At 49.1% G+C, this 19,112-nt stretch overlaps 1 protein-coding gene across 1 annotated transcript in view; it reads right to left on the bottom strand.

Moving 5' to 3' along the window:
* Positions 1-18,888, bottom strand: part of ANKRD33B (ankyrin repeat domain 33B) — a 72,494-nt gene extending 53,606 nt beyond the window's left edge. Inside the window, exon 1 of the mRNA XM_015251329.2 lies at positions 18,409-18,888. Within this exon, the coding sequence (XP_015106815.2) occupies positions 18,409-18,762 (354 nt within the window). The 5' untranslated portion in view covers positions 18,763-18,888. The remainder of the gene's footprint in view (positions 1-18,408) is intronic.
* Between the last annotated feature and the right edge of the window lie 224 nt (positions 18,889-19,112).

Genomic DNA, 19,112 nt, shown 5'->3' on the forward strand with positions numbered 1-19,112 from the left:
CCGCTGACCCTCCCACCGGAGTCTGAGCCGCACGGGCCCACTTGCGCGCGTACTCTTTTCAATTGACATAATACCTGTACTTTCACTTTAACAGATCTTTAAATTAACAAAGTGTGGGGGAAAGTTTCTGTTCGATCAGTGATCACAACTTGTGGAAGCAAAAGAACTGGGACTGGAGTCCTCTCTCCAGGCTGTTTCAGCCGCCTGCCCTCAGGTGAGTCATCCATCAGTTCCTGCGTTTTGGAGGCAGACAGCAGCACGCGGATTTTCAGCTGCTCAGTGGGGTGGAGCTGCAACCCCGCATTGCTCGAAGATCAGCTGTACCTCTCAGCTCGGTACTGACCGGAGCTGATGGAAAACGCGTAAGACTCACGTTGCCATCTGTCAGTTCCTTGAGGACGGAGCCCCCAGGACATGTCCCTCTCTGGGCCTCCAGGCTCCAGTGGAAAGCCTGGTGCAGAAAAGGCATTGGGGAGGTCTGGGAAGGATGGAGGATGGATGGGTGAGTCTGTGCAGGCGAGGAAGGAGGTGGGTGGGCCTGGCAGTGCTAGGAGGTGCTCAGAGGTGCAGTCCTGTATCTCTGATCCCAGAACCACGTCTCTCTCGGCTTGATATGCTTCCCATTTAGTGCCCTTAACCGTGCCCTCCATGGAAACCCCTCAAACCCCACAGCCCAGCACCTCCTCTTCCAAGGGGGCACCCAGCACACCTGTTAGGCAGGGAGGCCTCTTGGCAGCCAGGCAGGGGTGGGTGACAGAGGAAGCCACCAGCCCCACAAGAGATGGTTTCTAGTTTTACGGGTCTCCTTTCACGAGAGCGAAGCCTCCCGCTCCACAGTGTCCGGGGACCTCATTTTCCAAAGCTGTGTGCATCTATGAAACACCTGATTCAGTTACATGAATACTGAAAAGACCTCAGTCCAGTTAAGTACAACGGAAGAGGTAAGCTCACCACACCAGTCCTTCAAACCTCCAGCCTGGAACCCTCTGTCCTCTTGAAAGAGCACCGACTTGCAGGGACACACGACTACAACGCTCACTTCTGAGAGGAAGGGTCTTTTTCCTTCTGCTCTAACTCGTTGCCCAGGCCAGTCCTTCTGTCTCTGGGTGGTCACCACCAGTCACTTCTGACCTCTTCTCCTGACGGCTCCCCCGCTTCAGTCTGCACTAGCCCCTCTGGCCCCCTGGCTGTTCCAGAACATTCCAGGCACTTCTACCTCAGAGCCTTTGTTCCTCCTGCTCTATCTGCCTGGACCACTTGTCCCTCAGACAGCCAGAGAGTGAGACTTTCATTTCCACAGTGTCTGTACTCGAAGGCCCCCTCCTCAGTGCGGAGGGACCTGCCCCGCGTAACCCACGCCCAGCCTGCTCCCCTGCGTCTCCTCCCCAGAAGCCCGCGAGCGCCATCTCAGTGGACTTTCCATCTTTTTCAGCACTCTGGTCCCTAGAAGAGTGCCCGGTGCAGGGCACACACTTTTGGTGATATTTCTTTTTAAAGGAGGAACTACAGCTCAGGGTCTGCTTGTTCTCTTAGTAGAGTGCGCAGCACACGGTCTCGCTGGGCACGCAATTGTCATCTCTGGCTGCTCATAATCCTCGTTATCAATTAAATGTCTACTGAGTGTGTGGTGCCGCCTCCAAGGTCCTCCTGGCTCTGCATAAAGGTGGAACGATCATCATGAAAGGCAGACTCAGTGAAATTTGGAGCAGATGCGTCATGCCTCTTGGGGCGAATCTCCTCCTATTACACTTTTAAAAGCACTACTTGTCCAATTTTGAGTGTTTCTCAAGAGGAAAATACAGTCAAATGTTAAGATTCTGACAACAAACACTCCAAATAAGAAACTGAGAAGTGTTTACAGTGCTGGGAATTCTAATTATAGACTTCTCTCACTTTATGGCATCGGAGCATCTCGGAGGAGCTGGCACATACAATTTTCCTGCTACACCATGTAAATTCTTTTTAAAAAAACACCTGACAGAACTTTTAGTGAGAAGAGGCAGAATAGAGTCACCAGGCTTGCCAGATACCCAGCTCCTTCGACAACCTCAGGAAGTTGTCCATGTAAGAAGGCAGGCGCTCATGGCCACAACTCGAGCAATTTTGCTGCCTTATTCTCTATTTCAGTAATCTTCAACCAGGGAGTGGTTTTGTACCTGCTCCCTCCCCACAGGGGACATTTGGCAACATCTGAAGACATTTTTGGTTGTCACGCTGGGGCAGGGCAGGGCAGGGCAGGGCAGGGCGGGTGAGCTACTGGCAGCTCAAGGGTGGAGGCCAGGAATGCTGCTCAGCATCCTGCAATGCACAGGACCGCCCACAACAAAGAATGATCCAGCCCCAAATGTCAGGAGCGCCAGGCCTGAGAAGTCTCACACAGTGAAGGCCATTTATGAGACGCCCACAGCTAACATCATAATCGGGTTAAAACTGAAAGCCTGTCCTCTAACTTCTGATGCGAGGCCAGGAGGACTGCTTTCTCCGCATCTATTCAACACAGTACTGGAAGCACTAGCCAGAGCGCTCAGACACGAAAAAGACATAAAAGGCATCCAGATCATAAAGGAAGAAGTAGAACTATCTCTGTTTGCAAATGGCATGATCCTATATATAGAAAACCCTAAAGACTCCACCAACAAACTGTTAGAATAAAGCCCAGTAAAGTTGCGGGATGCAAAACCAACATGCAAAAGTCAGTTGTACTTCTTTACACCAACCAAGATTTATTTTGAAAGGAAATCAAGAAACAATCCCATTTACAATAGCACCAAAAAGAGTAAAGTACTTAGGCATAAATTTAACCAAGGAGGCAAGGATCTGTACACTGAAAACTATAAAACATGGGTGAAAGAAATTGAAGACACAAATAAATGGAAAGATATCTTGAGTCTTTCCAATCATGGACTGGAAGAATGACCATCATTAAAATGTCCATGATACCCAAAGTGATACACAGATTCAGCACAATCTCTAGCAAACTTCCAATGGCATTTTTCACAGAAATAGAAAAAAACGATCCTAAAATCCATATGGAACCACAAAAGACCCCAAATAGCCAAAGTAATCTTAAGAAAGAAGAACAAAGTTGAAAGCATCACACTTCCTGATTTCAAATTATATTACAAAGCTATAGTAATCAAAACAGTATCATATGGGCACAAAAAGAGACACATAGATCAACAGAACAGAATAGAGAACCCCCAAATAAACCCAACCATGTATGGTCCACGAATTTTAGACAAAGACATTGAGAATACACAGTGGACAAAGGATCGTCTCTTCAGCAAATGGTACTGGGGAAACTGTATCCATCTGTACAAGAATGAATCCTTATCTTACCCCTTCCACAAAATCAACTCAAAATGATTAATGACTTAAGTGTTTAAGCCCTGAAACTGTATTTTTAAGTCTTTTCAAATCAAGGGTGGGTAACTGGCATGATGTTGAGGACATTCCTTTCCTCACAGAGCTCATCAGGCTCAGAGAGAGAACATCAACCAATTGTTATAAAACAAAGCAGGAAGAACAGAGTTTCAAAAACGAGTTGCAAACTGTGATGAGGTTCCAAGGTCAGAAAGAAGGCATCCGGCGAGGGACACGGGAGTTCACAGGGAAGGTGACATCTGAGACAGCTCTGCAGTAGAGAGAGAGGAACAGGGTATGTTCCAGTGCCAAGTGAAAACACAGAGCCCCAGGTTCAAAATCCTTAAGAATTTCAAGACAGCAGCAGCAGAGCAGCACACACCACACACTGAGGACCCCTTCAAGCACAGAGCCCTGGGGCTGCACGAGTTACACACCCACAAAAGCCTCAGCAGCAGAAACAATGCCGAAGAGTTGGGGGGTGGAGGGGTTAGCGATGGACTGTGCTTCGAACACATAAAGTAGGAGATGCTCGGAGGTCGGCGGGAGAAACCCTGCAGTCAATCTTGAAGACAAGCCTGTCGCTCAGGAGAGTTGTCGAGAGCTGGCATCAGCTATACAAGCCTGGGCTGGGAGGGCCTCTGCCAGCAGGTAAAATTCCCAAGGAGGAATGCATGAGTCAGGATTCTGCAGAGACAGAACCAACAGGGGATACAGACACAAAGAGATGTATTTTAAGGAATTGGTTCACATGATCTTGGGGGCTGGCAGACTGGAAACTCAGGCAGGAGCTGATGCTGCAGTCTTTTTTTCTTTTTCCTTTTTAAAATTTTTTTTGGAGGCGGTAATTAGGTTGTTGTTTTTTTTTTTTTTTAATGGAGGTACGAGATTGAACCCAAAACCTTGTGCATGCTAAGCATACCCTCCCCACTGATGCTGCAATCTTGAGGCAGAATTCCTTCTCCAGGAAACCTGATTTTGCTCTTAAAGCCTTCAAGTGATTGGATGAGGCCCACCTGGATTATCAGTGGTAATCTTGAGTTACAGTCAACTGACTCTAGCTTTAACCACATGCACAAAACACTCTGACAGCACTAGATCAGTGTGGCTGAACAGCGAGGTGTTCTAGCCGAACCAAGCTAATGCTCAAAAATAACCGCCACAGGGAGCAAAGAGGGATAAGCAGGTTGAAAGAGCGTCAGGACAAAGGGAAACCAGACAGTGCCCCCAGGGGAGACCAGGAAGTGGACAGTGTGCAGGAAACCCACGGAGTCCCAGGAGGTGGCTTCAGTGGGCGTGGTCCCAGCTGCAGGGAATTGATGTTCTCACCCCAGGTCAGGCCGCTGTCAAAATCATGCAGCCAGCTGTTTTCCACCACAGGCACCTGGCTGAGAGGTGAGGCTCTGTGTACCGATCCTGCGCCTGGAACAGCCTGCCGTCCCCGCCTCCACCCACTCTGGGGAGGGGCTGTCAGTTTCTGACTCTGACAATAGTGCCCAAAATGCTGGGGAGGGTTCAGGGAGCCCTGTCAAGGCCATGAACAGCTCCAGTGGGTGAACTGGGAGGGAAGAAATCAGAGCTCAAGAAGGTAAGGTCAAGACCCAGAAATGGGTGCTTTCACGACACCCAACAATGAAGCTGCAGACTGAGTGCTGGGGCAGCCAGAGAAGCTGCAGGAACAGAGTGAGCGAGGGCAGAACAGGCCCCGCGGGGAGGCTGAGCCCCGGGCGCCGGGCGGGCACCGCCAGCCCCACACACCCCCGGCCTTGGGAAGCAGAGGATTTTAGGAGCCTGCAGGCAAGTGGGTTTCAGCTTTGTCTGACTTGGAGTTTGGGGGTTTGTTTTTGTTTTTGATGACAGAAGAGATCCAAAGATGTTGTAAGAAGAAGGGAAAGAACCAGCAGAGAGGGAGAGGTGGAAAAGGCGGTGAGAGGTGACAATGGCCAGGGGCTGGGTCAGGGGAGAATGGGGGCGAAACCCACTCGGGGAGGGGTTTGCGCTCAGAGGGGCAGGGATGGAGGTGACAGACAATCCATCCACGGCCTTTACTGGGCACTTCCCAAGTCCCCTGCCCCGGACACCCAGTCAAGGTCAAAACCAGGCTGGCCCTGCCCTCAACATGGCTGTCACCCTCTGAGGCAGGAGCAAAAAAGGTTGGGAGGGGAGCCAGACAAGACTGAGGACACCAACCTCCATCCTCTTCTCCAGCTAGAAAGCCAGGCCGCGCGAGGTGGGAGGGAAAGCCCCCAGGTTGAGTTGACAGAAACATTAAACGGGAGATGTCAATGTGGTCACCAGCGGGACTGCTGAACAGAGTCGGACCCCACCCCAGAGCTTCCAAGGTGCTGCGGACACTGCTGGACAGGGGATACGCTGTGAGGACCTCAGCGACAGGTCAGCAAGCCCAGGTGGAGGCGAGCAAGAGGGCCGCTCGGCCCAAGCTCACCGGGAAATGGGTCAAGTTTGGGGCTTTGCATACTTCTTTAAAAATGTAATTTATTTCTTTTTTTTTTTTTAATGGAGTTACTGGGGGTAGAACCCAGGACCTCATGCATGCTAAGCACATGCTCTGCCACTGAGCTGTACCCTCCTACCCAAAAACGTAATTTCTTATCACACATCATAATTTATAGGAAACTTATGGTTATAAGACCCTTGAAGACTGACCCCATGTCACTTTGTTTGGCAGGCACTTCCTGCGGTGATGTGAAGTTGTGTTCTTCTACTGAGAAAAATGTCAAGGTATAGTTCATCTTTCATAAAAACTCTTTTATAAATAATGTAAACAAAGAAAGTAGATTAGTGGTTGCTTGGGCTGGGGGGGCAGGGGACGGCGGGGTGACAGCAAGGCTTCTTTCTGAGGTGATGACAGTGTTCTGAAACGGACCGTGGCGACGCCTACATGTATCTGAATATACAGAAAACCACTGAACTGTACACTTTAAACGGGTGAATTGTAAAGCATGTGAATTATACATCAATACTACTTCTTTTTTCTTAAACAATCAATTTTTTCCATTTCCTTTTCAGATTACTTTCTTTTATTTTGCACTTTGGAGATTTCCCACCACTTAGAACTTGAAAGCCTCAGTTTTCTTTAAAAATTTTTCTATTCCTAGGCACCTTGGGACTACTTAATTTTTAATTGTTTAATTGTATTCATTTAAACTTTGGTTTTAAATCACAGAATAGCAGAATTCCCTATTTTTAGATATGGTGATCATCTATATATAAACCCATCTGACTTTCCACATAGAGACTCTGGAATTTTTTGAGTGAAAGTCATGTACATATAATTCCATTCAAATATTGAAAAACTACATACCTCTTCTGCAGGTGGAAAGGTACTTTAAGTGCATTTTTAAAATTATTCCTTCGACATTTGTTATGTTCTGCTACAGACTAAACGTGTCCCCCAAAATTCATATGCTGAAATCCTCACCCCCAGGTGTGATGGTACCAGCCGGTGATTAGGTCCTGAGGGTGGATGAGGGTCCTTATAAAGAGAGCCCTCGGAGCTCCCTCCCCCATTCTGTCTGGCGAGGACACGGAGAAAAGACAGCGGTCTGTTAACCAGGAATTGCGCCCTCACCAAACACTGAATCCGCAGGGCCCTGACCTCGGACTTGAGGGACATTGTTGCTTCTAAGCCGCCCAGTCTGCAGTGTCCTGTCACAGCAGCCCAAAGGGACCAAAACACATCTTAATAGCAAACATTCAGGAATTTCCATTTCTTTGGGAAAAGTCTTTTTCCTTCTTACACTGACTTTTTTTCCTAAAGTACTCATGTCATTGATAAGGAAACACGGCCTCCATGTATTTGCTAAAACACTTACATTGAAATCAAGGCATTTGCAGACTGATAGACGGAACTTGCTAGATGTAAACAAAAACTTGGTAAGTTTCTAGTTACTTTCAAAGACCCCTCAATTGAATTCACATTAGGTAATTTAAAAAAAATAACTGAATAGTATTCTTGGACCCAATAGTGTCATTAGTAGAATCACTGTTAAGTCACTGCCTTTAATAAATGAAATAAGATTTTGCGGGCTTTTTTTTTTAAGTTAACTCAATACACTTGCAGCTCATGTTAAACAGACCCAAAGGATTTAGATTTGTTTACACCAAACGACATTTTTAAACAATTAATTCGATTAAAAATAAATTCACCATAGGTTCCCTGGTGCACTTTAAGTAACTGAACTTTTAAAGAAATGTGTTTACTCTGCTTTCCATGTGTGGCCGTGGAGACAGTCCGCCCCCACCCACTGCAGGCCCTCCCGCGATGGGCCCTCCCCAGTCGAGGGCTCTCCTGTCTCCCAAAAACCTGCCTAGAAGATGCGTCAGTCCCGGGTCCCCTTGGGTGGCAGCTCTCTCATGTGATAGGAGAACTCAGCCTAAGCAGCTACGTTTGGGCAAAAACTTCCCTCCCAGTGGATGTGCCCCAGATCCTGTAACTTAGCACAACAGCACTCCTCCAAAGCAGGGTTTCCAGATTCTGCTAAAGGAGGAATTCTGTGGTCTGTGGGCCTTTCTGCTTCTCTGAGGTGACACTTTGTGTGTGGCCCCGACACAGGAGCGGCTCTCCTAGGTAGGGGGACCCACCGTCCCAGTCTGCCAGGGGCACAGGGGAGGGCCAGTAGGTACCTCCCATCCATCACAGAGCATGGAGGGTGAGCCTGGGGACCTCAGAGGTGGCCTGTTCTAGCCATACCCCCCAACAGAGGAGGACATGCGGTGACATGACACACCAAAGCCACTCCTTCCCGGCTCCACGGTGCCTCCTGTGTCCCTTTCCACTGCGGATGAGCAGGCCCCGCAAAGACCTGGATTCTCTGAAGCGGAGGCTCAGCGGGGAGATGCATCTCCCAGAAACACGGCATTACTGTAAGTGGAATTCATTTCCTAGAAACCCGCCCATCGCCTAAGGCCAGGGAAAGAAAGCCTGACGCACAGCTCCTAAACTGTCCCGGGGCTCTGTCCCCGCTGCTATTTGTAGCACAGGACTTTTGTTTTCATATACAAAAGCTGGAAGGCCTGAAAGGAAGCAATACACCCTGATCCTCCTGATAGGAGTGGGGAGGCCAGGCCCTTTGGGAGGCCTGGCGTGATGCCGTGGAGGAGAAGCAGAAATGGAAGGGAACTTCAGGAACCCCCTGCGGCTGCTTGTTCACAGCAGAACATCAGGATAGAATCAGGCCTGAAAGTCCCGGGATGCAGGAGGGCTCCCCCATCCCAACCCCGGGGGCTCTTTGCACTAACTGGTAGTCACGGGAAGTGCTGGGGAAAGAAAGAGGGCGTGTGCCGACCCCTTGGCATAGTAGCCATCCCTGCCCCCTTTGGGATGCCCTCCTTCCTCACCAGCCACGAGTCTAGACCCTGCTCATCCTCTTCCAAGCCCCAGACTGCCTCTGTTCCTCTTCCTGAGGCAGCGAGCGTCTCGGCCTCCACCCACCTGTAGTCAAAGGTGCTTCCAAGATGCACTGGATGTGGCCGCAGCCCCTGCCCCACCCCTCCTCACCCTCCCGCCTTGCTTTACCTGCACCCGTGGCCCAGCTGCCACCTTCCAGGCGCTATAAACACTTAACTTGAGATCCACCTTCTTAACTAATTGTGATGCTTACAAAAGGACAACACCTTTTGTAAACCAAGTGGACACACCATTTTCTTGACCCCTTCTCCTTGGTTAGACATTTAACTGGCTCCTTTTCCCCTGGCGAAAATGGAAACAGCAGTATTGGAAACCCCATCTTGAGGTCAGTTCCCCCACAGAAACAACAGGTCCAGTCACTGAGTGCCCAGGACGTGGCACACACTGCCTGTGTACGTGACTGGTTCATTCTGCCTAGACCCTCTATAAGGTGCTGCTGTCCTCACAGACAGCATCCTTGTTTTCTGTACGGGGATCTGGAGGAAACTGAGGATGGAAAGATCATGTGACTTGTCCAGGATCCTGTGATCAACCTAAGCCTGCCATCTTTGGCCACTAAACTTGTTTTCTACTCTAAGAATAACGTTCTAGAGCTCTTCCAGCAAGAGTACATGCCAATCTGGAGAAAACTTTAACTTGAAAAGATACATGCTCCCCAATGTTCTTAGCAGCACTGTTTACAATAGCCAAGACATGGAAACAGCGTAAGTGTCCAACAACAGATGAATGGATAAAGATGCAGTGTGTGTGTATATATATATATATACACACCATGGTTACCAAAGGGGAAAGGGGTGGGAGAGAGGGATAAATTAGGAGCTTGGGATTTGCAGATACACACTACTATATATAAAATAGATAAACAACAAGGACCTACTGTACAGCACAGGGAACTATAATCAATATATTATAATAACCTATAATGCAAAAGAATCTGGAAAAGAATACATATATATATATATATGTAACTGAATCACTTTGCTGTACACCTGAAACTAACACAACATTGTAAATCAACTGTACTTCAATTAAAAAAATGCCAATCACCGAGACTGGCTTACAGTGCAGATCCTGGTTCTGTAGGTCCGGGAGGGTCTGGGAGCCTGCATTTGGGAAAAAACTCCCAGGTGATGCCGTGCTGCCAGCAATTCTGACCACACTTGAGTATCAATGGTTCAAACCCCCAGTATTTCCAGTTGGTCCCATTCCCCCATGTTAACCAGGTCTGACGCTGCTTCAGTTTCCGAAGTTCGGTCTATTCGTGGTGGTAAGGCTGCAGATAAAAGGTAATGCATGCCTTCCTTCATTTTTATTAAGCTTTTGATTTTGAAATACTGACAGACCGACAGGAAGTTGCCCTCTTCGTCCTTTCTCCTCCACATCAACATCTCACATAATTACAGGACAAGAGCATCGTGAAATGGGCCTCGTTGCAATCCACGGGGCTTGTTCAGGGGTCCCCAGTCATGTGCGTGTGCGTGGTACTATGACATTTGAACCCACGTACAACTCCCTGTAACCACCAGCACCATCTAGATGCAGGGCTGCCCCAATTAGGGTAGCATCCACCGCTCTCCCCGAAGCGCTAACTCCGGCAACCTCTAATCTGTTCTCCATCTCCACAACTGCACTACTTCAGGAATGTTACATAAATGGAATTATACAACATATAATCCTTTGAGATGGACTTTTTTCACTCAGCCTAATTCCTCCGTCTTCCTTCATTTTTAAACCAGCTTCAAGTGCCTTCCCTGGTCTCAGAAAAAGTGCTACTATAAACTTAACACCGTTGACTGGGCACCTCCCAGGAGCAGGGCTCCTGCCTCTTCAAAGGCCTCCCCTCCGCACCTCCTGCGACGCCTCTCCCAGCTGGAATGTCCCTCCCCAGGTGTGGCCTTTAGTTCAGGAGTCACTTAAATCTCAGAAACGGAAGCAGAGGAACATGCTCGATTCTGTATCCATCACATGCCTACTTTGGATCCGACCATGTTCAGAGCTGACATAAATATGCCTTTAGAAGCATACATTGTTTTATGTTACTCTGAAATTGCTCAGATCCCCACCACTCCAATCCAATTTTGCCACCAAGCCAACTGTCACCCGGGATTTCACATCTACCTTAATTTCCCTGTCTCCGACTTAGTAGAAGTAAGTAAATGCCACTTTAAACTGTCTTTCAGATTCAGGAACATCATTTAAAAATAGTCTCTCTTCTTTCTGAACACACACACTGACATCAAGGATTCTTAACATCCTACTTCATCATAAAATCTGACCTCAGAAGAACACACACACACACACACACACACACACACGACACGCACACACACCATCATTCTACCACTGTCTAAAAGAATTACTTCCCAATCATCTGCAATGAAACATATTTCCTTTGTTCACATATTATAACAACTTCTCTGCATATTTCTTACTTCTTTTAATTAAAGGGATTACGTACTATTTTACACATGGAACTGCTTTGACTTAACCTGGGGAAATCATAAAATGTCACATGGTTATGATTTAGAATTACTGGCCCAATAGGCTGTAAATCTAGTCTCAAGAAATTTCAATGTGTCATACAAGCCATATTCTCTGAATCAGGTTTAAAAAATTATTTTAATAAAGCTTAAAAATGTATATATTTTAAAAATTGCAAACTTAATTCTAAATAACTTCTAGGTCAAAAAAAGAGGAAATCACAATGCAAATGAGAAAAAAATAGTACTAAAATATTACATATCAAAACTTGTGAGAAAAACAAAAGTGATACTTTTAGAGAAAATTACATGTAGAATAAATCTGAAGGAAGAAAGTAATAAAAAGAAAAGCAGAAACTGATAAAATAGTGAAGAAGGAACTATACTCAGTACAAAAGTTGACTCTTTCAAAAGATTAATAAAATAAGATACTTTTGACAATATGTCACAAAAAAATAGCAAAAATTCAAAAATGTGGAAATACAGGATAGAATCCCATTATAGCAGAGATTTAAAAGAGAACTCTATTGAAAACATCATATAATTAACCTTTACAACTTAGGGAAAAAAATGGAATAGTTTCCTAGAACAATAGACATTACTATAACGGATTCAGGAAGAAAGAGAAAATTTAAATAATCCTTTAACCATTAGTGACTGACCTACAGGTCTGATGGGGGGCTTGAATTTTAGTAACTTGCATTTAGGTAAGTAACATCTATAGCTTTTCCTATGTTGTAGCCATATCTACTAGAAGGAGTCATTCAAAACAGCTCTGAATAATAGCTCCCATGTTATACTGATATGAATATTAGATGAATAAATGAGATTCCAAAAGAGTTCCTATACCCTCTTGTTTTAGATTTGTGTAACACCCTTCCCTTAGCCTTCTTTGACAGGCAGAGGATGGAAAAGAAATCAAATGTTCCAAACCACCCCACGGAATTCCTAGGTAGCCCACTTCTCATGTGCAGCCAGGAGGCAAAGGTGGAAGGGGCTCAGGGCCCCGTGGAGAAACCCACTGGCATCAAAAACAGCACCATGAACAGCTTCCAGGTCATTCTAGAACCCAGCTCTCCTGACACATCCAGATGCCCCCTTCTCTGAGGCCCACTTTCTTCAACTACAAAATGATGGGGACCACTACCCTCTAAGATCCATTCCAGCTTCAAAATCCCCTGATGATGGCCTGTCTAGGTGTCTGAAACCATCATCCACACAAACACACCAAAAGCAGTCTTTCCATCAAAATTAAGTCAGGCCTTCAGGGTCTGATGCTTCTTGATTAGGAAATGGAGGTACTTGGTACCCTCCACTTGGGCCCCTAGCTAAAATTGTCCTTATGTATATTTATTTATATAAAAATAGATTTTATTTTTTTATTTTATTTTTTATTGACGTATAGTTGATTTACAATGTTAGTTTCGGGTGTACAGCAAAGTGATTCAGTTATACATATACATAGGTATATATATATTTTTTCAGATTCTAATAAAAATAAAATTTAAGTAAACATAAATGCTTAGGGTTAGTGAATAGTATCCTTTACAAACAAAAGCAAATACACATCTAAGGGTAAATCTGGGCTTGGCTTTATAACTTGCTTGGGCAGAACTGACATTAAACCTCATTTGCTCTGCTTGCTCCCTGGGAATCCTGTCCCCCGCCACGGAGAAGCAGCCCAGGCCATTCTGCCAGAGAACCAGAAACCGCACAGAGTGGAGACCAGCCACCCCAGCCAAGATGTCCCTGGTCCTGCCACCGAAGCTGGCCCCAGCCAAAAGCAAACCCAGCTGAGATGGGCTGAGTTGGGCCTCCCTTTAGCAAACTGTGACTGGTATGTACACCCATCAGATGTCACACTTATTTGTTACACAGCATTGCTGTGTCCACAGATAACTGACACTTACATGAAGAACACTGGGGAGGCTCTTTATGACAGTACAATGATGGATATGTATCATTATACATTTGTCCAAACCCACAGAATGTCCGGCACCAAGAATGAACCCCAGTGAAAATCCAGGGGCTTTGGCTAATCATGCTGTGTCAGTGCAGCTTCATCAGGTAAAACCACGGTACCTCCCTGGGGGGTGTTAGCAATGTAGCTGGTGGTGTGCATGGTGGGAGCAGGTGGTATATGGGAACCTCTGTACCTTCCCCTCAATTTGGCTGTGAACCTAAAACTGCTCTTAAAAAATTAACTTTCAAAATTGTAGAATAGATAAACAAGATTACACTGTATAGCACAGGGAAATATACACAAAATGTTATGATAAATCACAGAGAAAAAAATGTGACAATGAGTGTGTATATGTCCATGAATGACTGAAAAATTGTGCTGAACACTGGAATTTGACACAACATTGTAAAATGATTGTAAATCAATAAAAAATGTTAAAAAAATTAACTCCTTTCAAAAAACTAAAAAACAAAACAAAACACATGGGCTTCTCAACTACTTCTGGGCCCAGAGCAGCCCCCACCTTGGTTAGCGGAGAAAGAAGAGGCCGAGGCCAGTCAGCCCGCTGGCCCCAAGCCCAGGGTTTCTGGGCTCCCGTCAGCTGACTCACTTCTCTGCTCTGGGCCCCTGGGCTCCCAGTCTCATGGGCTCATCCTCCCTTCTCATCCCCTTTCCTGCACATCAGAATCTGCAACTAACACACTAGCATACATCCCCAAACAGCAAAGCCAGGCCTGAGGCCAGAAATCACTTTCTGTACCAACCAGCAGATTCTAAGCACACACAGGCCCCTGGATACTGAGGCCTGGTAGATGCCAAAGAGCTGGATGTGAATCCAAACTGGATTCTCATTTTAGGAAAAGGTGATTCCAAAATGTATCAATCCTTCTGTGGCATTTGAAAAGCCAAATCCAGAAACAAAACATTTCTCATGTACAGGTCAACATAACAGTCCCTAAACAACAAGGACCTACTGTACAGCACAGGGAACTATGGTCAATACCTTGTAATGGTCTACAATGAAAAAGAATATGAAAAGGAATACATATATATAACTGAGTCACTATCCTGTACACCAGAAATTAATACAACACTGTAAACTTACTACACGGCGATAAAAATAATTTCTTTTTTAAGATAAAGGTCCCAATCACTGCTACAAATCTATGAAACATTTAAGCCCCCCTCCCCAGGAGTAAAGGGAGACACCCCTGTACTGGGTCTGTGATGTGGGCTTTCCTGAGCCAATAGAGCAAAAGGGTGGAGGGGCCTTTGAAAAATTTCAGCGAGAGGCCCTGGAAATTAAGCATGCATGAGGGGAACCACATCAAGAAAGGAGTGCGATATTTTAAATTTAGTGTAATTGGGCCTAATTTGGTCCAAGAGCTGTCTGACATTCAAATTGCCGTTCTGCAACACTGAAGACAGCACAGACACTTCCTCTGGTTTCAGTACTTTCTCCAGAGCAGCCAGGGCGGGGAGGCTGAACCTCAGGAGAGAAGTGAAGAGTGAAGGAGAACTGTGGCAGCTGCCACCGTCCCCAGGCTGGTGGGAATAAAAGCAAGCAGAAACATAAGAGACAGCAGAGTGCGTTTTGAATGTTACTGAAGAATTGTTTGACAAGTATTTACATGTTGCATATTAAATTATGCAGTCCTTTTACAGCCATAAATATTTCAGAAAGGAGACTGAGTGCTGAGCACATCCAAAATCTCAGGAGCCAGGAAAGAACACAGTTTCTTCAACAAAACCCATCTGATCCTTAATTACACAAACCAAAGGAAACTTCTGTCAGCTAAGGCAAACTCTCTTCTTAGCTGACCAGAGATGGGCAGCTCAACAAACACACTCCTCACCTCCAGAAAGGAAAAAAAAAAAAAAAAAGCCCTTAAAGGCATTTTACTTCTGGGAAGCTGCTGGCGGCAGCACCTGTGGTTCTGGAGTTAATGCAATTACCCTGCTCCTCCGCCAAAAGCGCTGGGGCTTTGCGTAAGCTTTTACTGTTACTCCTCATAGACCACATCCAAAGGGCTCCTGCCTCAGGGCCTTTGCACTTGCTGTGCCCGCTGCCTGGAGAGCTTTTCCTGTTATCGTCTCTACATCTTTACTCAGATGTCATCTGTTCTGTCAGATGACCATCCTACCCATAATTTCAGCCCTCAGTCTCTTGAGTATCTGGATGGTCTTACCCAGCTCCCAGTACTGCTGTCTTAGATAAAGATGGGAGGATAGGCCTCTGTGGGGAGATGCCCTTAAGACCAGAACCTGAAGGCAATGAGGAAACAAGTCACGGGATCATCTGGGGAAGCACAGCACAGCCCCAAAACCCTACATTGGCAGGTTGAAACCAGATTGTTTCTCCATTTCCTATTCCAGGGTGGCCTCTCAGCTAGCCCCAGGCAGCCTCTCCAGCTTCAGTGCCCACATTGTCCGGCACCACCACCAACCACTCTGCACCTGCCACCAACTCCTTGGTTCCATCTGCCTGGCTAGAATGTCCCTCCACCACCTCCTCCGCCAGCCTTCCCTCTCTGGGCTTCCAAAATTGTCCTCAGCTCCCTGCTTCCAGGCCCCTTGCTCCATATTTCTGTAGTGCCCCCCTCATATCCTGCCTCTGGCTGTAAGCACCAGACTCTTACTCTCTAAGCACTGGGTACTATTACTCTGAGTTCTTCTCCCCCCAACTAAAAGATTAAGACTCTCCAGGGAGAGACTGATTCACTTTCGAGTCTCCTGTAGTACCTAACCATGCTCTGCACACAGTCACTTGTCAGTGACTTACTACCCCATCTGCCACCAGGTCGTGCATTTGGACACTGCGACACTTTACTCTTTCCCTGTGTCTCAGAAAGGCTGTTTGATCAACAGCATTGAGAAGCCACTGGGAAGAACAGAAGCTCTTGCCTCACCCCCTCACAAGCACAGAACTCAGGAAAGGCTCCCTCTATCAGAAGATAAAAGAGCCGAAGGTCTGGCCGTTGATGGACCATGTGCCATTTCTCCATCACGATCTGATGGGGAGCAAAGCAGGCAGCTCAAAGCAGAAAACCAAAGGGAGACTCTGTAATCAAGGAGAAAAGCAGAGAGAAAAATAGCTTTGCCTGGCAGAAGGGAAAAAAGAAAAAAGCTGCAGGATGTCCCATCCGAGCAAGGAGAAGGCAGGTGAGCGGAAACCAAGACAACACAGTAACCAAGGCCATGTCAGGGTGTTGTGTGTGTCACAGCGTTTCGTGCTCACTGCCCCAGGAGGTATGCGCTGTCAGCCCTCCATCACCAGCGGGAAACTGAGGCCGTGAGGTGCTGAGAGCCTGCCTCCGGTTCTGTCGCCCTCCCCTGACTCTGTGCTGAGGGAGGGGCTTTCAAAAGTGGCCCAGAAACTCAGTCTGCCAGACCCGTGCCCCCCGTTGCCCTCTGTTGACGCCAGTGCAGCTGTTTTCAAATTCTTATCTTTTGCCCTTAAAGGAAACCCAGTAAAGCAGAGCTCAGGGGAGCCTCAGAGTGGGGGCTGGGCCAGCCAGCCCCTGCCCTGCCCCCCTCCCCAGCCCACTGAAGACCCCTGGCTGCCCAGAACGCGGGAGAGACCTCCCCCAACCGTGTTCTTCCTAATCCCTTTGGGACTTCCTTTAAAGCAGCCCTGGTTACCTGCTTCAGGAAACGGAGATCTCATATTAACAAATGTCTGTGAAAATTCACGTTAGTAAAAGAGAAAGCAGGGCAGAAGAATCAGCTCTGGTCCCTCGGCCACCAGCGAGGGCAGAGGGAGGACTGAGGTGCAATCCTGGTGTCTCAGAGCCACCGCGGTGATGCTGCGCGAGGACTCACCTTAGCTCACGTAGCCCTAGCCGCCTCTGGGCCAGCACCGCCCGACACATGACACCAAGCAAAGAACCATCCCCAAATTCAAATAATGCGTCAAGTTAGACAGTGACATTCACAGGCTCCTGTATGCCTAAGCCAGGCCCACACCACAGTCAGGGACAGACCACCCTGCCCTCTGAAATAAACCAAAGGCACAGGGTCCCACCAGTTCCCAAGTAAAGGCACATCTCCCCCCCCCGACCCCTTTTTTTAATTGCACTGTAGTTATATGTGTGTACGTACATGTATAACTGAATCGCCTTGCTCTACACCTGAAAAGCACATCTTGTCTGTCAGTTGTGGGCTCTCCGAGCAAAAGCACTTCCACTCCTGATTTGTGCCAGGCAGAGGCTGCAGATCCCGCGGGACCGGGGGAATGTGACATCAAAGCAGACCGCGGCCACTTTTTGCGCAGCACAGATTCACGGGCACTTGGCCGGGGTGGTCACTCTGCGGCTTGGTTTGGTTTTGTTTTGTTCTGTTTTTTCCCTCCAGGTGCTTCGGTGGGTGGTGTTCTGCAAGCCAGCCCTTCTCAAGCCAACTTTTTCTTTCTTTTTCTCAATGTTTCTCATCGGCTGAGTCTAGTCGTGACTCACGGATACCCCGGTACCCCACCCCCACCCCGCTTGCCCGGCCGCGTGTGTGCCCGCCCCTCCTTCGCCCTCCCCAGCGCCTGCCTCTGGGGGTGGCACTGGCTCTCCGCGGTGACCGTGCAGACAGCCAAGCCGGAGGTCACGCCGGTCACCAGGAGCGGGTCACCAGGCGCTGCCGGGCGTGGGAAGGGGGAGGGGTGCGAGTTAGCAGGTGGTCGTGAGGAAACTCCGAACTCGGGTGGCCCCGAGGAGCCGCTCCGCGCTCGGGCGTGGAAGGGAAAGTGCAGGGGCGGCGCGAAGGGCCGAGAACCGCTAGGCAAAAGGGGTTTCCCCTGCAGGCGAGGAAGGGTAATGGTCAGAGGGAGCCCAGGGTGAAGGGACCCGGCGAGAGGCTTCCAACGTGGATCCCACCGAAGGCCCCCGGGGGATACAGAAGACTCCGGGGGAGGGAAACGAGAAGGGGTTGAGGTGAGCACGAGGGACGAGCGGCGTCTCCCGCGGCGCTGTGACCTCCGGCAAGGCAATCGTGCCGCCCACCCCAGCCTGGGATAAGCAGGCCACCCAAGGCTCCGCACGCGCCGCACGCCCAGAGAGCGAGGAACTGGCGCTCTCGGCCGCGGCAGAGTCACCGCGGGACCGGGACACAGTCGGGATCTGGGTGGAGCGGGGAATAGAAAGGAGGGCGGAGGGAACTCGAACCCAGCGGGGACGCCCGCTTACCCGGCCGTTGCGATCGGTCTCCTGCACTTCCTCAGCGCTGGGGCCCCGCCGCACCAGCGCCCTCAGCAACCCCACGTCGTTGGCGCTGGCGGCGCGCAGGAGGGTCGCCGCCTCCGGGACGCCCTCCGGGACGCTCTCCGCGCTCACTGAGCTGTACTCCTCCTCGCCTTCAGAAGGGTAGAAGGAGTCGTCTGAAGCGATGCTATGGGTGTCTGGCAGACTCGAGAAGTCCTCGTACTCCTCGTAGTCATCTGGGTCCTCCCCGGCCTGCGCGTCCCGGGGTGGGGACGGCGGCTGCGGAGACACGCGGCGCGCCCCGCCGCCCTCCGGCCCGGGCCCGGCCAGCAGCACCATGCTGGCGGCCCGGGCGCGGGCCGGGGGCCGGGGAGCGGGCGGGGAGACCGGGACGCCGGGCGCGCACCGAGGTCACCGCCCCTTGTCCCTGGCGGCCCGAGAAAAGCAGTGCTCGGCGCGCTCCAGCCCGGCGGAAACGCGCGCCTGGCGGCTGCGCTCCAAGCCTCGACTCACAGGAGGCTGGAGAAAACCCCTCGGGGAGGGGGGGTGGGAGGAGCCGCGGGGGCTTTCCGAACGCGGCGGGCGGGCGCGGGCAGGGACCCGGCGGGAGGCGGGCGGGGCGGCCGCGCGGGAGGAGGCGCGCTCCCCGGGTCCCGCGCCCGCGGCCCCGATCCTGGCAAAAGTTAAGA

This window comes from Vicugna pacos, chromosome 3 (assembly GCF_048564905.1).
Source record: "Vicugna pacos chromosome 3, VicPac4, whole genome shotgun sequence".
Lineage (NCBI taxonomy): Eukaryota > Metazoa > Chordata > Mammalia > Artiodactyla > Camelidae > Vicugna > Vicugna pacos.